At 36.0% G+C, this 16,444-nt stretch overlaps 2 protein-coding genes across 3 annotated transcripts in view; both read right to left on the reverse strand.

The window, feature by feature from the left end:
- LOC127509450 (uncharacterized) overlaps positions 1-4,825 on the reverse strand; it is a 62,936-nt gene extending 58,111 nt beyond the window's left edge. The window contains exons 1-3 of the mRNA XM_051888184.1: positions 4,550-4,825; positions 4,110-4,454; positions 3,656-4,012 (exon numbers count right to left, since the gene is read on the reverse strand). Of these exons, the coding sequence (XP_051744144.1) occupies positions 3,656-4,012; positions 4,110-4,454; positions 4,550-4,598 (751 nt within the window). The 5' untranslated portion in view covers positions 4,599-4,825. The remainder of the gene's footprint in view (positions 1-3,655; positions 4,013-4,109; positions 4,455-4,549) is intronic.
- Positions 4,826-12,362: 7,537 nt separating this feature from the next.
- Positions 12,363-16,444, reverse strand: part of LOC127509455 (cytochrome P450 2K1-like) — a 28,895-nt gene continuing 24,813 nt past the window's right edge. For both annotated transcript variants that reach the window (XM_051888197.1, XM_051888196.1), the window contains 6 exons: positions 14,970-15,038; positions 14,692-14,787; positions 14,426-14,524; positions 13,138-13,156; positions 12,993-13,044; positions 12,363-12,889 (listed from right to left, as the gene is read on the reverse strand). Coding sequence is in view for 1 of the 2 variants with exons in the window: in XM_051888196.1 (XP_051744156.1) it covers positions 12,827-12,889; positions 12,993-13,044; positions 13,138-13,156; positions 14,426-14,524; positions 14,692-14,787; positions 14,970-15,038 (398 nt within the window). In the remaining variant the exon portion in view is untranslated. The remainder of the gene's footprint in view (positions 12,890-12,992; positions 13,045-13,137; positions 13,157-14,425; positions 14,525-14,691; positions 14,788-14,969; positions 15,039-16,444) is intronic.

Here is a 16,444-nt window from a genome sequence, read left to right on the forward strand (position 1 = left end):
GCATTTACAGTGCCTTCCAAAACATGCAAGCTGCCCATACCGTATGCACTTATGCACCCCATACCATCAGAGATGCTGGCTTTTGAACTGAACGCTGACAACACGCTGGAAGGTCTCCCTCCTCTGTAGCCCGGAGGACACTGCGTCTGTGATTTCCAACAAGAATGTCAAATTTGGACTCGTCTGACCATGGAACAGTCCATTTTAAATGAGCCTTGGCCCACAGGACACAACGGCGTTTCTGGACCATGTTCACATATGGCTTCCTTTTTGCATGATAGAGCTTTAGTTGGCATCTGCAGATGGCACGGCGGATTGTGTTTACTGAGGCGCTCAGCTCTTGTCATATATCACAGCTATGCAGTGTTTTCAGCCACATAATGTTTCTTTTAAAGTTTTCAGACATTTAAATACGCATAAGCAACAGTAAAACAATACATTCAGAGTTTATAAAATACACACTGATGTCAGACATCAGTGGAAGCAGCAATGACAATGCATTCAAATATAATTTGCCGACATTTCTTCATATCAGACACACATAATGGGCTTAAGTAACTATAAAGTTTACTCTATTATTCTTCCAGTTCACCAGCCACTTACTTGAATATTTCGGGTGAAACTGAAGAATTCACCTGGTGTAAATCCGACTGACAGGACTGGCGGTGCCCATCTCGTGTTATAGATCAAGATAAAGATCATTTATAAAGCTTTTTAAATGACAAAACACACTCACTTACACATATTTGAGAATCGGAATATCAGGTAGTTGATGACATGGTAAGCAAGTTTGTGAATATTTTAAATAAAAAAGGAAAAACAAAATAATAGCTATCCATCTGTCATACAGTGTTATTGTGGCTGCGTTCAGCTTACCTGACACGCATGACGCATCGCCATGGAAACAATAAGGGCAAATGTTCTAAAATAACTGTCGCCTTAAAAAAAACTCACTCTGAGGGGTCAGTTAGAATATTTTAAACTCACGCTTGAAAGGGTTAAAGTATTCCACAATCTTTTTACGCACTCTTTGGAGAGCCTCTGCCCATCTTTACTTCTGAGAGACTCTGCCTCTTTAAGACATCCCTAAGATATCCCACAACTAATCATGTTACAGACCTGATATCAATTAACTTAATTAGTTGCTTTTCCTAGCTGAATCTTTTCAAAATTTCTTGCTTTTCCAGCCATTTGTTGCCCTCGTGCCAACTTTTTTGAGACCTGTAGCAGGCATCAAATTTGAAATGAGCTCATTTAGTGGATAAAAGTATAAAGTTTCTCAGTTTAAACATTTGTTATGTTATCTATGTTCTAATAAAATATTAGCTCATGTGATTTGAAAGTCTTTTAGTTTTCATTTTATTCAAATTTTTTATTTTATTTCAAATTTGGGTTCATATATATATATATATATATAAATATACACTATATTGCCAAAAGTATTGGGACACCCCTCCAAATCAACTGTTAGTGGTCTCATAACAAAGTGGAAACAATTGGGAACAACAGCCACGTAAAATCACAGAGCGGGGTCAGCGCATGCTGAGGCGCACAGTGTGCAGAAGTCGCCAACTTTCTGCACAGTCAATAGCTACAGACCTCCAAACTTCGTGTGGCCTTCAGATTAGCTCAAGAACAGTGCGTAGAGAGCTTCATGGAATGGGTTTCCATGGCCGAACAGCTGCATCCAAGCCTTACATCACCAAGTGCAATGCAAAGCGTCAGATGCAGTGATGTAAAGCACGCCACCACTGGACTCTAGAGCAGTGGAGACGTGTTCTCTGGAGTGACGAATCACGCTTCTCTGTCTGGCAATCCGTTGGATGAGTCTGGGTTTGGCGGTTGCCAGGAGAACAGTACTTGCCTGACTGCATTGTGCCAAGTGTAAAGTTTGGTGGAGGTGGGATTATGGTGTGGGGTTGTTTTTCAGGGGTTGGGCTTGGCCCCTTAGTTCCAGTAAAAGGAACTCTTATTGCTTCAGCATACCAAGACATTTTGGACAATTTCATGCTCCCAACTTTGTGGGAACAGATTGGGGATGGCCCCTTCCTGTTCCAACATGACTGCGCACCAGTGCACAAAGCAAGGTCCATAAAGACATGGATGAGCGAGTTTGGTGTGGAGGAACTTGACTGGCCTGCACAGAGTCCTGACCTCAACCCGATAAAACAAATTTGGGATGAATTAGAGCGGAGACTGTGAGCCAAGCCTTCTCGCCAACATCACTGCCTGACCTCACAAATGCGCTTCTAGAAGAATGTCAAAAATTCCCATAAACACACTCCTAAACCTTGTGGAAAGCCTTCCCAGAAGAGTTGAGGCTGTTATAGCTGCAAAGGGTGGGCCAACTCCATATTAAACCCTACGGATTAAGAATGGGATGTCATTAAAGTTCATGTGCATGTAAAGGCAGGCATCCGTAAACTTTTGGCAATATAGTGTGTGTGTGTATATATGTATATATATATATATATATATATATATATATAGTGCCCTCCATAAGTATTGGGACAGTAAAGACAAAATTGCTATAATTTATATATCTATAAATAAGATTAATATGAAGCAGAAGTACAGAATGTCACATTTCATTATTGGCTGTTTCAACACAAAATGTTTTACCAACTAAGAAGTACAGCACTTTTAGAGTTTCATCCCTCTGCATAATGTGAGCATATGTATTGGGACGGTTTAACTTAAACTAAATGTAAAAGTGTAAAACCTAATATTTAATTGTAAATCCCTTGCAAGCAGTCACAGGAGCGAGTCAGGTCATATATATATATCATCATATATATATATATATATGATATATATATATATATATATATATATGATATATATATATATATATATATCATTGTTTCTTATAGATGAATAATATGAAGAATTTGCAATTAAAGTCATTCATTATTTTAAGGAATTCCTAACTATAATTCTTTTGCAAGCACTTATTTTCACCAAGGGCCAGATTTACTAACAGCTTGAGTCAGCGCAAACCCTCTTTTTGTGTTAAAAAAAACCTGTCAGGATTTACTAATTATGCAGCAAAAGATTAAGGGGCATGCCCCCTGAAAAGAAAAGATTTACATGATCTACACATGTGCATTTTAAGATATTTGAAGACAAAAAAAAAAAAAAACACATGGATAACAATAGATTTAAAACCATGTCAGTGAGCCGCAGCATAAATTATTTGTCATGCAGATTCTTAAACATGAGAATCAGGTTAAATGTTGCAATGAATGATCCAAACTACAAACTGGAAATACAGAAGAAGCTAGTTTATGTTTATTGTTATTGTGTTTATTGTTATTGTGAAATATCAGCATTCTTCAAACGGCTTTCATTCAAGATTCGAGTACCAGGGGCCTAAACAGTGCGTACGCACAAAATGGCCATTTTGCACACATATATCAGGATTTAGAAAATAAACTCACTGTATATGTGCACCGTCCACACACTCTAAACAGTGTGTATGCACTCTTTTACTGGAGTGAGCGAAGTAATGAAATGTTCTGTGTGAGGCACTGATGTCAGAGAAATGTTTTACACTGCAAAATCAGCACCTTCAGCTTTTTTCTTTTTTCTTTTTTTTTTCTAAATAAATATTTAGTTTCTATTTAAATTTATTTAGCTGTTTTTGTTGACTCACCCAGTCTCTCCAGTACTACAGTTGCACTGGCTGAAAGTCCTCCAGCAAACACTTGACACATGTAAACTCCTTTATCCTCAGTTCTGACACTCTTCAGTCTGAGAGAGAAGTTTCCTTTGGGGATTTCATCAGTGAAGAACTCAACTCTGTCTCTGTATTGTTCATCTGATGAATCTGTTGAAGTCTTTTTGTTTTGGTAGAGCAGAACCAGAATGTCTCCATCTTCATCTGTTTTTATCCATGAAACCTCTTCAATGTGTTCAGGTGTGATGTGAGAGTCTACAGAGCAGTTCAGAGTGACGTCTTCACCATCATATGCAGATACAGGCTGATTAGATCCTGATACTGGCAAACACTCTGAAAGAATAAGAATGGTTTAAACATTAAAAAACAAAATACATAAAATGTCATTTTCATTGAAATGTTCACTAGAATTCAAGTGTATCTCACTCACCAACATCTTTTATTTGAACCTCAGTCTCTCCAGAATCCTGCTGACTGTGAACTTTACATGTGTATTTTCCCTCATCTTCAGCTCTCAGATTGTCCAGACGGAGGGAGAAGTTTCCATGTTGAATTTGATCAATAAAGAAATGAGCTCTATCATGATAATCCTGCCGCTGGGCCTCTGGTCGACTCTCTCCATCTTGATACAGATGAACCAGAGTCTCTGAGTCTGTCCTTCTCCATTCCACCTCCAGACCCTCCATTAGTAACAGTTCATCAACATAACAGGGCAAAACCACTGAAGATCCCAGAGGAACAAACAGAGGACCAGAGGGACCGCGTACAGTGAAGCCTGTAAAGAAATAGAGAAACTGATTACATAAAAAAATAAAAAATAAAAACTTGAAGGCTATAATTTTCGACTATCAATGTAAAGTGATAACTTACCATCAGCGATCATCAGAAACATTGTTATAACAATAAACTTAATGTCCATACTTTATATGAAGAAAGAGCTATAATAAATAATTTTATAATGAAAATTAGAAGTTTTGTTTTGTCTTTCATACGAGGTAGCGTGTTAATAAAACACTTTTACTTTCACTTTCTAAAATTATGCGCGCGTCAGTATGGGATTAATTTCCCGCCAATAGTATTGCGGTCACGGATAAAAAAATAATTTGCATGAATCAAAAATTTAAAAACACGTGTAAAAATATATTGCACAAACTGAAACAAATAATGCGAAATGATCAGAATAGCAAACAACGTGGTCACGGATCAAAATATAATAAGTGTGAATAGAAAAATTAAAAGCTCATTTAAAAAAATTACAAGCATGAATCAAAACTTTAAACACATTAAAAATGATATTGCACAAATCTTAAACTTGTGTTTATGTGTTCTTAAAAGTTGTTTTCCTTGCTTTTATTTCTCTGTACTTTGTGCTCTCATACATTTTCTGCTCATATTTTACTCTTTTGTACGCTTGTGCTGTTTTTCTCTTTGCTCTTCTTTCCACGTTCTGCTCTTGTATTTCCAAATGTTGCAGTTTGAGTTTCATGTAAATTAGGGCGGGCTTAAGTGTCACCATTGGTCCACTAGTTCTAGATTGACAGCTCCTCCTCTAGCCAATCAATCGAAGAGAGGGAGATGACATCACTTCAGTGCGACTCATGGTGCTCACACTCATTTCAGGGGAAGATAAACGACAGTTGAGCATCCTTCTGTGAGATGGTGTGGCTTCTTACACAGAATAAGGCAGTCGTGTGTTTATTAGTCATGTTTAATCAATCAAAACGTTTCAATCTTCTGTTTATTCAGCTACAGCGATATGACGCGTGTTATCCTCTTCTGCTGCAGGGCATATGTTGAGCGCCCTCTGGCTTTCAGATGGAGAGGTATTTACTACTGATCACAGACCCATACAGCTCTGACAAGATGCGCAAAAAATAATAGCAGCCTTTGCCAAATCGCGTGGGATTTAATTGCGATAAATCGTGCAGGTCTAGGTAATTGCGACTTTATAACTCGCAATTCTGACTTTATATCACGCAATTCTGACTTTAGGCTATATCACACAATTCTGACTATAACTCACAATTCTGACTTTATATCACAATTCTGACTTTATATCGCAATTCTGACTTTATATCGCAATTCTGACTTTATATCGCAATTCTGACTTTATAACTCGCAATTCTGACTATAACTCACAATTCTGACTTTATATCACAATTCTGACTTTATATCGCAATTCTGACTTTATAACTCGCAATTCTGACTATAACTCACAATTCTGACTTTATATCACAATTCTGACTTTATATCACAATTCTGACTTTATAACTCGCAATTGTGATATTTAAATCTCGCAATTCTGAGAAAAAGTCAGAATTGTGAGATGAAAAATTTGCAATTTTATTTTTTATTTTATGGCGGAAACAAGCTTCCATATATCTCAGTACATGTAACTCAGAGAAAGATTAAACATTCTTCATTTACAACATTGTAACAATACAAAGTGTGTTGAAAATCTGCAAACTTGCCCTTTAAAAATGTTGAAGATAGCATCCTTTTGTCTGTTTAACTGAACACGACTTTAAACACATGATTTTAAATTGACTTTATATTAGAGCTATTGTCATATGGACATTACTGGAACTTTTTTGCTTGAAGATGCACCTCAGTGAGTCACAGTCACCTCTGGCTGATTAAAGGATATTTTGCTATTGTATAATCTTGAACATGCATTTTCTGTAAAGCTGCTTTGAAACTAATATATATTGTAAAAAGCACTATATGGTTTTATTATGGTAAAACTGTAGCAACTATGTTTTTTTTTTGTTTTTTTTTCTTCAAACCATGGTTCTACTATTGTAATACTAGAGTAAAATTATGGTTATCATGACTAGTAAATATATTTGAAACCATGTGTTTTGTAATTATGGTTTTACAACAACAATAATAGATAAACCATAACTGTAGTAAAACCATGGTTCATTTTGTTGTTTTTACTGCAAATGCTGTGGTAAAACCAAGGTTAATTTAGAAATAAACGTGAATTTAATGCTCCTAATTTACTTGACTAATAGTCACGTTGGATAAAAACATCTGATAAATGAATAAATGTATGTATTTATTTGATCTGTTCATTGAAAATGTATTTAAAAATAAATTTGCAACTGCTATTGAGAGTGGTGTACATTGATTCATTATAGTGTGGAAGGACAGTGGTTAATATAAGGAACTGATTATAAACCGTGGACCGACCGCGGGCCGCCAGAAAACCTTTATTATAAACCAGCGGCTCGATAGCGGACCACCGTCGGAAAAGTGGCGGCTGCCACCGGTGGTCCGCCAGTGGCCCGCTGGTCTGATGTTAGCTGGGATATTACTATTAGATATTTTTAGTATTCATACAATAATAATAATATGCTTGCTTGTTGCCTCTTCAATTCTTCTTCAACTCTTTGCACAAGAGAATATAACATGAAACCTAACTTACTTATATATTTGCTTGTGAATTACAGTTAAAGTATGATATGCCATCGCAGTTGTTTAGTCATTGTATATTGCTCGTAATTGTAAACTGTCTGCATATTTTGTCATGTATTGTTTTCCTGTAAACAGATTTATAGATTTTGTCTTCCATGTGCAGTATGTCATTGACAAGGGTATTGGTTTATGAATTTTATCACATTTTAGCACCGAAATTATAAAGTTAAGCAATCACACCAGCAAGTGTTTTCCCCAATATTAGAGCGATTGCAAATGTTTATTGAGCTGTTGTATAAATCAATATAGCAATAAGTTAATTTTGAGTGTGTTTTTGCACTATTTTGATGAAAGGAGTATGAAACAAAGCCGCACAGCAGAACAGCGTTGCTCTCTCTGAGCAACACAGCAGTGATTCGTAAATGAATTCCCAATTTGAACGAGACATTTGAATGAAAGACTCACTCATAAAGACAGTAACTTTCCACCACCTACTGGCCTTTTAAATTTATATTTCTATGGATGGGCAATGTCGGTCCTGGAGTGCATAGTTTAGCTTCAACCCTAATCAAACACACCTGAACCAGCTAATCAGTGTCTTCAGGATTATTAATACTACAGACGTAGTAGACCACATTCTTTGCCATTCTGATCATTTTGCATTCTTTTTTTAAGTTTGTGCTATATATTTTTAAGTGTTTTTAAATTTTTGATTCACGCTTATTATTTTTTGATCCGTGACCGCAATACTATTGGCGGGAATTTAATCCCATACGTCAGGACAAGTGCAGATTAAAATTAAAATCACCATTAAAATCACTTTCTGTTGGCTATTTAGCGGTTTCTGTTAATATATACTTGAACAACAACTTGCCTACTGCATTACACACACAAAGGAGGAAATGGCAATAGGCTATTGATTGCGTGTGACACAGCGAAAGCTCCTCTTGTTGTGTTCTGTATTTTGCTGAATAGACTACTAGGTTATTTACTTTGAATAGGCCTACGTAGCCTATAATTATCTGCTTATAGCTTAATATTTGTAGCATTTTATTTATAACAACAATTTTTGTTGTTTTTGTTTAATGAAGGAACTACACTTTGGTGTTGGCTGTTTTGCCTCCTCTATTCATAAAAATGTAATTGTGTCAGAATGAACAAAAGACTGAGATGACAAATTGGATATGTTTTGCTATTGAAAAATAATATTTAATCACTACATTCACATCTTTATACTCTAGAAAATATTTAAGCACACTAGAGTTTCCTCTAAGAAAACTTGCTGCTGGTCAACATGTTTAGAAATGATCAAGTTTACCAGACAAAATATCATTTCATTTTGGTGTTTATTATGTACTGTAACATGTATGCAGAAGTTATAGGCTAATTATTAGGCTAGTCGTCGCTCTGACAAAATGAGTTTTAAAATTTATTTCTTACTCTTTTTTTATCCATCATGATAGTATTTTTTGTGCTGACTGGGTTAGGCCTGTAACCACCAGTAGGTGGCAGCCCAACCCTGTCTTAATGAGTAATTCATTGAATCATTCATTCAAATGATTCTTTTTAAAATGGTTGATTCTTTTAGATATGAAGCAAATGACTCTTTACGAATGGGTCATTGAATCATTGACTCAAATGAATCGTTTGAAAGCACAGATTCATATCAAGTACGAAACATCGCACTGTTGCTCTGAGATGCAAAACTGCTCCAGCTTTGTTTGGACTATTTCCTTTGGCTAAACAGAGCAAAAACAGTCCAAAATGTGTCCAAAATGAAACTCACTCAATATTAACTTCTTGTTTGTTGGATTGTTGTAGAAAATCATTATCACATTCACGATTGCGCTTATGCAGATATAAACCTAGCTAAAGAATTTTTTCTAAGAACGTTTTCCATATGTTCAGTTTAGATTATGGAATTTTTAAACGTTTTTTTGTTAGTGGAACGTTTTTTTTTTTTTTTTTAATTAATAGGCCTATGATGTTCCTGAAACATTCTTCCAACTTAAAAGGGTTAGTTCACCCAAAAATGAAATTTCTGTCATTAATTACTCACCCTCATGTCGTTCTAAACCCGTCATCTCGGAACACAAATTAAGATATTTTTTAAGAAAAAATAATGGCTTTATTCAACAATTTTTCCTCTTCCCTGTCAGTCTCCTCTATAATATGCTGTTATACTCCATATAACTCCATTTAAAAGCCAGAAACTAAGTTTTTTTTTTTGCACAGGCCTATCTAAAGGGTTAATGGTGCCACCTGGGGATCAACTGTAAAAATGACAAATTTTACCTCTTCCCAACAGGGAAAACCACCATCAATCAAGAATGCATGATTATATGGTGTCATGGCTTTGCAATCAAAAAATGTCATTATAATGACAAGAAGGACTGGACTGCTGCTGAGTGGTCCAAAGTTATGTTCTCTGATGAAAGTAAGTTTTGCATTTCCTTTGGAAATCAGGGTCCCAGAGTCTGGAGGAAGAGAGGAGAGGCACATAATCCACGTTGCTTGAGGTCCAGTGTAAAGTTTCCACAGTCAGTGATGGTTTGGGGTGCCATGTCATCTGCTGGTGTTGGTCCACTGTGTTTTCTGAGGTCCAAGGTCAACGCAGCCGTATACCAGGAAGTTTTAGAGCACTTCATGCTTCCTGCTGCTGACCAACTTTATGGAGATGCAGATTTCATTTTCCAACAGGACTTGGCACCTGCACACAGTGCCAAAGCTACCAGTACCTGGTTTAAGGACCATGGTATCCCTGTTCTTAATTGGCCAGCAAACTCGCCTGATCTTAACCCCATAGAAAATCTGTGGGGTGTTGTGAAGAGGAAGATGCAATATGCCAGACCCAACAATGCAGAAGAGCTGAAGGCCACTATCAGAGCAACCTGGGCTCTTATAACACCTGAGCAGTGCCACAGACTGATCGACTCCATGCCACGCCGCATTGCTGCAGTAATTCAGGCAAAAGGAGCCCCAACTAAGTATTGAGTGCCGTACATGCTCATACTTTTCATGTTCATGCTTTTCAGTTGGCCAAGATTTCTAAAAAATCCTTTCTTTGCATTGGTCTTAAGTAATATTCTAATTTTCTGAGATACTGAATTTGTGATTTTTCTTAGTTGTCAGTTATAATCATCAAAATTAAAAGAAATAAACATGTGAAATATATCAGTCTGTGTGTAATGAATAAATATAATATACAAGTTTCACTTTTTGAATGGAATTAGTGAAATAAATCAACTTTTTGATGATATTCTAATTATATGACCAGCACCTGTATATAAACATGCATGAGCTTCCAGCAGGACTGCACAAGCTAGCGGCGCCATCTAGTGATTGTGTGCAGAACACCATCAGCATCTCAGCCAGGGTCCAAAGTTAAAGTCACCACAAAATCAAAATGGATAATTCTTATTTTTAAATGGAATATTGCAGTGTTTATTATGAAATATTTATTTGTACACATCACTTTTTTATTCATGTGCCCTCATAATATTTATTCAGAATAACTTCTCTCCTCCACACAATGACATCTCATCTCTTCTCTGATGATATGTTTACTGGCGTAAGGGAGGAGAAATAAACTTCAGCAACCTGTCACTCAAATGAGATCAAAGCAATAGAAAACAGCAACAATCCAATCAATTCCCGATTTGCTGTTTCACTCTGATATATGTCACAATAATTTCATAATTTCCATTTCATGCTAACTTTAACACTTGCCAAGAGTCTAATGTCAGTAAAAATCATCCGCTTCATGTAAACTCATATCTGCAAGTGCTGTAAGTTTGGGTCGCTTGTAACATGCATTTGAAAAGGCAACATGTTTCAACCATTCAACTGATGACTGCAGTTAGAATCCTCAATTCCCAAACGTTTACAAAGTGTAATTAAAAGGAAAGGTGATGTGACACAGTGGTAAACACGCCTCTGTCCCTTCTGTTTTTGGAGTGTGTTGCAGCCATAAATATCAAAATTTGTTTTTGTTTACAAAATATACTTATAAGTTGGTCAGTGAAAACACTGAAAATCTTTTCTTTGTACTTTTGTCAGTTAAATAAATGTTCGAGAGAATTAACAAATCAGATTCTTGATTTTATTGCAATTTACAAAATGTCCCAACTTTTCTGGAAATGGAGTTTGTATATATTACCGCCCGACCAAATAAAAAAGTCACTGTTTGGATTTAAATAGGCAAATGCTTAAGAGTCTATGTTTGGCAACAGTTCTTTTAACCCTAAAAGATGGAGTGTGTAGCTTTTCATTTCTTAAACAACCATAGGAAGACACATCATGGCCATATTCCAGGATGACAATGTCAAGATTCATCAGGCTCAAACTGTGAAAGAGGGAGAATAAAGAATCATTTTCACACAGGAATTGGCACCTCTGAGTCCAGACCTTAAATTCATCGAAAGTCTTTGGGATGTGCTGGAGGAGACTTTATAGAGTGTTTGACTTTTGCAATGTTAATACAAGATCTTGACCAAAAATTGATGCGCAACAACATTGGAAATAAATGTTGTGATGTTATTTCCATCAAGGAGGAAGAGATTTTTTGGTCAAGATCTTGTACTGACAAAGCAACCATCTTGTCTTTTATGAATATTAATTACGTAAAGTGACGTTGTCTTTGTTGACCTAACATATGGGCTGAAATGTTACTTTAGCGCTTGTTCTATTTTGAACCAAACATTACATCGCGACCATGGAAACATTTGGATTCGTGCCGAATGAGAGAGGTTAATTTTTTAATTCAGTCAATTCTCTTTGCAGACACTTAGGGCTTATTTCATATAAAAGAGCAACAAATTAAGGATATTATTTACAATATTATGTTGGAATCACTTTACATTTTGGGACCAACAGTTTTTATGCATTAATGTCACCATGACAATAAATCATAATTGTGGATTTACCCACATGAATACATTAGCAGACTACTGTAAAAGCAGGAAAATATGAATCAGCATGTGAAGACATTAATTTTCAGAACTGCCAGATTTTACCAACAACTTTTATTTGAATCGGTTTCACTGTGGAGAGCAGGTGATGGTGGTTCATCAAGTGTTTTTTCATTGGTGCTCATAGCTAAGATTATATCATGACTGTATATTATTGTTAGATGAAAACAGATCAATGTGATGAAACTAAAAGACAATCATCTAAATGAGCAGCAATCAGCAAAATAATAGAAATAGTCTACTGAAAAACTGGTATAACTAAGAAGAAATGAATACAGAAAGATTTTTTCATATCTGATGAGCTTGAAGACTTTTATAGCAAGCATTCTCACAACATTATTATTACTGAAATGCACTCACACACATGAACTAACAATTCAGACACTTTACAAACTGTTTTTTTTTTTTTAAACATCAAACATATTTGCATACTGTAGATGTAAATTTGGCACAGCCAGTTCTGCAATTTCACCACTATTAGCGAAACAGAAAATAATGTTGACATTAAACTCAGAGACATTACCAGAATAAAAACACGAACATGAACATAAGCAGATCCATTTTCAGTTGGCAAAAAAGGACTTTGAGTCATCGAAAGTAAAAACAGCCATGATGCCTGATCACTGATGCAATAGACAAACATTTGCAAAACATGTTCAGCTCCCTCATATTTAACTAATACATACTTAAACATGAATGAATTCACATTTTTTAGAACACATTTACTTAAGAGCTGTACTGAAGAGTCTGTGTCTCATTACTGTGTCTGTGAAACAGCAGGTTCAGACAGATTCTCCATTTCATGAGTCTCTGCTGTGTTCTGTGAACAAGACATTGTTATTTGTCAACTAACTGTACTCTATATGAAGATGTCAAAGCTTAGACTGCAGATGAGTTTATATCACACATAATTATTGTGTTACCCTGAGCTGATGTCTGTGTCCTTGATCTGAGTTCCTTTGATTGTGTGTAGATCTGTATAAGAAAACACAATTACAGTTTTAACATTGATATATACACAGTTGAATGTACTGTTTATATAAGGGCTGCATTTAAATCTGAACTTACTCAGTTGTATCAATCTTCCCTGTGTGACAGGAGACATTAGAGAAAGAAAGTTGTTTAAAATGTTAATAATTGAGCAAAATCAGAATCACAGCAAGTAAATCACACTCTGTAAGGAGTAGGTAAATGTTTGTCTCATTTTACCAGTGTTGGACCTCCTTCATTTCAATAACTGTTTGCATCTGTTAAAGATCAGCATTATAGATATTGCCAAATAAACCAGTGACCCATCAGCCTCTTTCACTGCCGAATTAGGCTACACTCTTAAAAATAAAAGTTCTTTATTGGTATTAATGGTTCAGTGAAGAACCTTTAACATCCATGGAATCTTTCCACAGCACAAAAGATTCTTTATAGTGGAAAAAGGTTCTTTAGTATATTTTTAAAAAAGTTCTTAATACACACTAAAGGCCTGTTTACACCTGGTAACTTCATGTGTTTTTACTAATCGGATAGCTATCCTATGTATTAAAACCATCCATATACAATTGGCCATGTAAATGTGTCTCCGTAAAACAAACATAAATCCGATCTTCAATTCCTGCACTCTATGTAATGAGTTCATGTCAAAAGCAACGGATATGAGCTGCATTTTATTATTCATCATCAGCTAATTTCAAGATCAAATACCACAATAGGAGAGAGAGCAGCATCAGCGCTGGCTAGATCATTTAGTCTCACTACTTTTAATGGAAAAGGGTTGAGGGTTGAGCTTCAGGATGCGACGCTGAACTTTCAGTTTCATTTGCAGCAGTTTACTCCATATCTGTGGCGATGCATGTTGCAGTAGTGCTGTCATATCTGGCTACTAGAAGCCGGTATAACACACACTCACGTGTTTATTTTTTTACTATTATGGAAGGAGTGAAATTTGCATGTGGCTTTAACAACCAGATGCATTTACACTTGTCCAGTTTCGACAGGAATGCGTCTCAAACAACCTTCTGAAGTGGTTTGAGTGACCAGATTTAAATCCGTCTCAGAAGTGTTTTAGAGAGAATTTACACCTGATCGGATAGACATACAATCAGAAAAAATGCATGAAGTGCATGGTTCATTTAAGAACTGTTCACTGAACGGTTCTTTGTAAACCAAAACTGGTTCTTCTATGGCATCACTGCAAAAAACCCCTTTTGAAACCTTTATTTTTAAGAGAATATGATCAACATTTAAGGGTTTCTTACAGCATTTCACAAGGAACTAATTTTGGAATAATGTATTTTGAACAGATTCACTGGATTATGACCACTTTTTGACCAAACTTAAAAAAAAAATAAAAGAATATACTTACAGTAAGCATGCATTTGTAAACCCAGCCAATACAAGGCAAAAACACATTCGGAGGGGAAGACAATGACTCCCAGATCCTTCAAAACGCGCTCACCGTTTCCTAAGAATTAAAATGATAGAATAACATTGACGAGAAAGGAAGATGCATCAGACATTTGAAAGCAAAATGGTAAAGCAATTTTTAGTAATATAATTGTGTTCGGCATGTTATTTGCATAATTAGTTAAAAGATCTCTATAATGTATAAGATTATAGATATTTACTCACGTGCTTTCAGGATCAGTTCTGCTGTCAGTGTAACAGAGCTCAACAAAACAAGACCAACTGCTCCAAACATGTACATGATTTCATGACAGAGATGAACTTTAACACAAAGACACAAAACAAACACAAACACACAGTTGCATTAATTAAGCAGATCTCTTTTCAATGCAATACAATATATATGTGTGTGTGTGTGTGTGTGTGTGTGTGTGTGTGTGTGTGTGTGTGTGTGTGTGTGTGTGTGTTAGGACTCGTATTAGGATTCAGCAGTGAGTAATTACATGTATTTGATCTTTGTTGGCTCGTCTCAGTCTGTTGTCGTTGTGTCTGGTCTCTTGAACGTTCTGCCGCTGTTAAAACAAAACTGAAATCTGATTCATGTCAAATGGATGAGCAGAAAATATGGATTTATCCTGGGATCATATCTACTCTAGTAATAACAAACTACAGTGCAACAACATGTTTCTTTATTGACTAATTTACTGAATGACCTAAAAAAACAAAAACAATAATAGAATAAATCAAGAAGGTCTAGTAAAGGGAGACAATATTATACCCAGTGCTGAGCAGTAACTGATTATGCAGTCTTAATCACGTATTCAGATTCCAAAAATGAAGCACTTGTAAATACATTTAAATTTTATTGATTACATTTTATTGACACAATGGCAGTAAATTATTCATTATTGATTGATTCTCCCTAATTATTCTTTTTTTCTCTTTTAAATTATTTTTCTAAAACAGTCTGTTGCTTATATGTTCAGAAAGCACACAGCATGGAGTGGCCTACACAGTGGCCTACACAGCATTTGACAACTGGATTTACAGAAATAATTTCACTTTTAAGGAGAAGTATGCAAAAAATGCTGTTGATAACAGAATAGAATGTATTTGCAGCCTTACACATTTGGCAGTGATTAAAGTCTTTTGGAGCATAAAAAGACAAGCTTTGCACACCTGGATTTCTGTGAAGCTTGTCTTTGGGAAGTGAACGTTCAGCCTAGTTTTGTCCTAAGTGCTTTGGATCAGGTTTTTTATTATCTCTGTTTTGGTTTTTTTTGCATTCAGCTTTCATTCTACCCTAACCAGTTCTCTGGTTCATTACAGACATGATGCTTGGAGTTGAGGTTCATCAGACCAGAGAATCTAGTTTCTCACAGAGTCCTTTGGGTGTCATTTTGCAAATTTCGAGCAGGTTTTCATGTGTCTTCACTGAGGAGAGGCTTCTGTACAGCCACTTTGTCATAAAGCTCAGATCTTTGAATGTTGCAGTGATGGTTGGTTTTAGGGCTGGATGATTAATCGAAAAGTAATCAAAACCGAAATTCAGAACCACTAACCGACGTAATTTTCCCATGTTGGTTATTTTGGTTTTTAATTTTTTTTTTTTTTTTTTAATCCTGTTAATACTTCCTACTTAAAAACATACTACCACGTGTGTAGCCACGTGACTCTGCCCCGTCCAGTCAGTGGCATAAAAGCAACACGGAGGTAAACGCTGGTTCAAAGCATAGTGATGGCGCGCGAGCGGTGAGCCTTGCGTCTTCACTAAACTTTGTCAGTTGTATTTGTCTTAAGGTTTGCCAGTTTGGACCTTCAAGCGATTGTAGACGATTGGATATGTATTATTATATCGAGCTACCGTGCTCGCGCAGCTGCATTGTGGCACGAACACTCATACAAACAGTAGCTGCGCAAAACGTGAAGATCGTGCCCACAGAGAGGAATGCAGAAACTAGTGATAAATCACAGGACA

This window comes from Ctenopharyngodon idella, chromosome 3, assembly GCF_019924925.1.
Source record: "Ctenopharyngodon idella isolate HZGC_01 chromosome 3, HZGC01, whole genome shotgun sequence".
NCBI classification, from domain to species: Eukaryota; Metazoa; Chordata; class Actinopteri; order Cypriniformes; family Xenocyprididae; genus Ctenopharyngodon; species Ctenopharyngodon idella.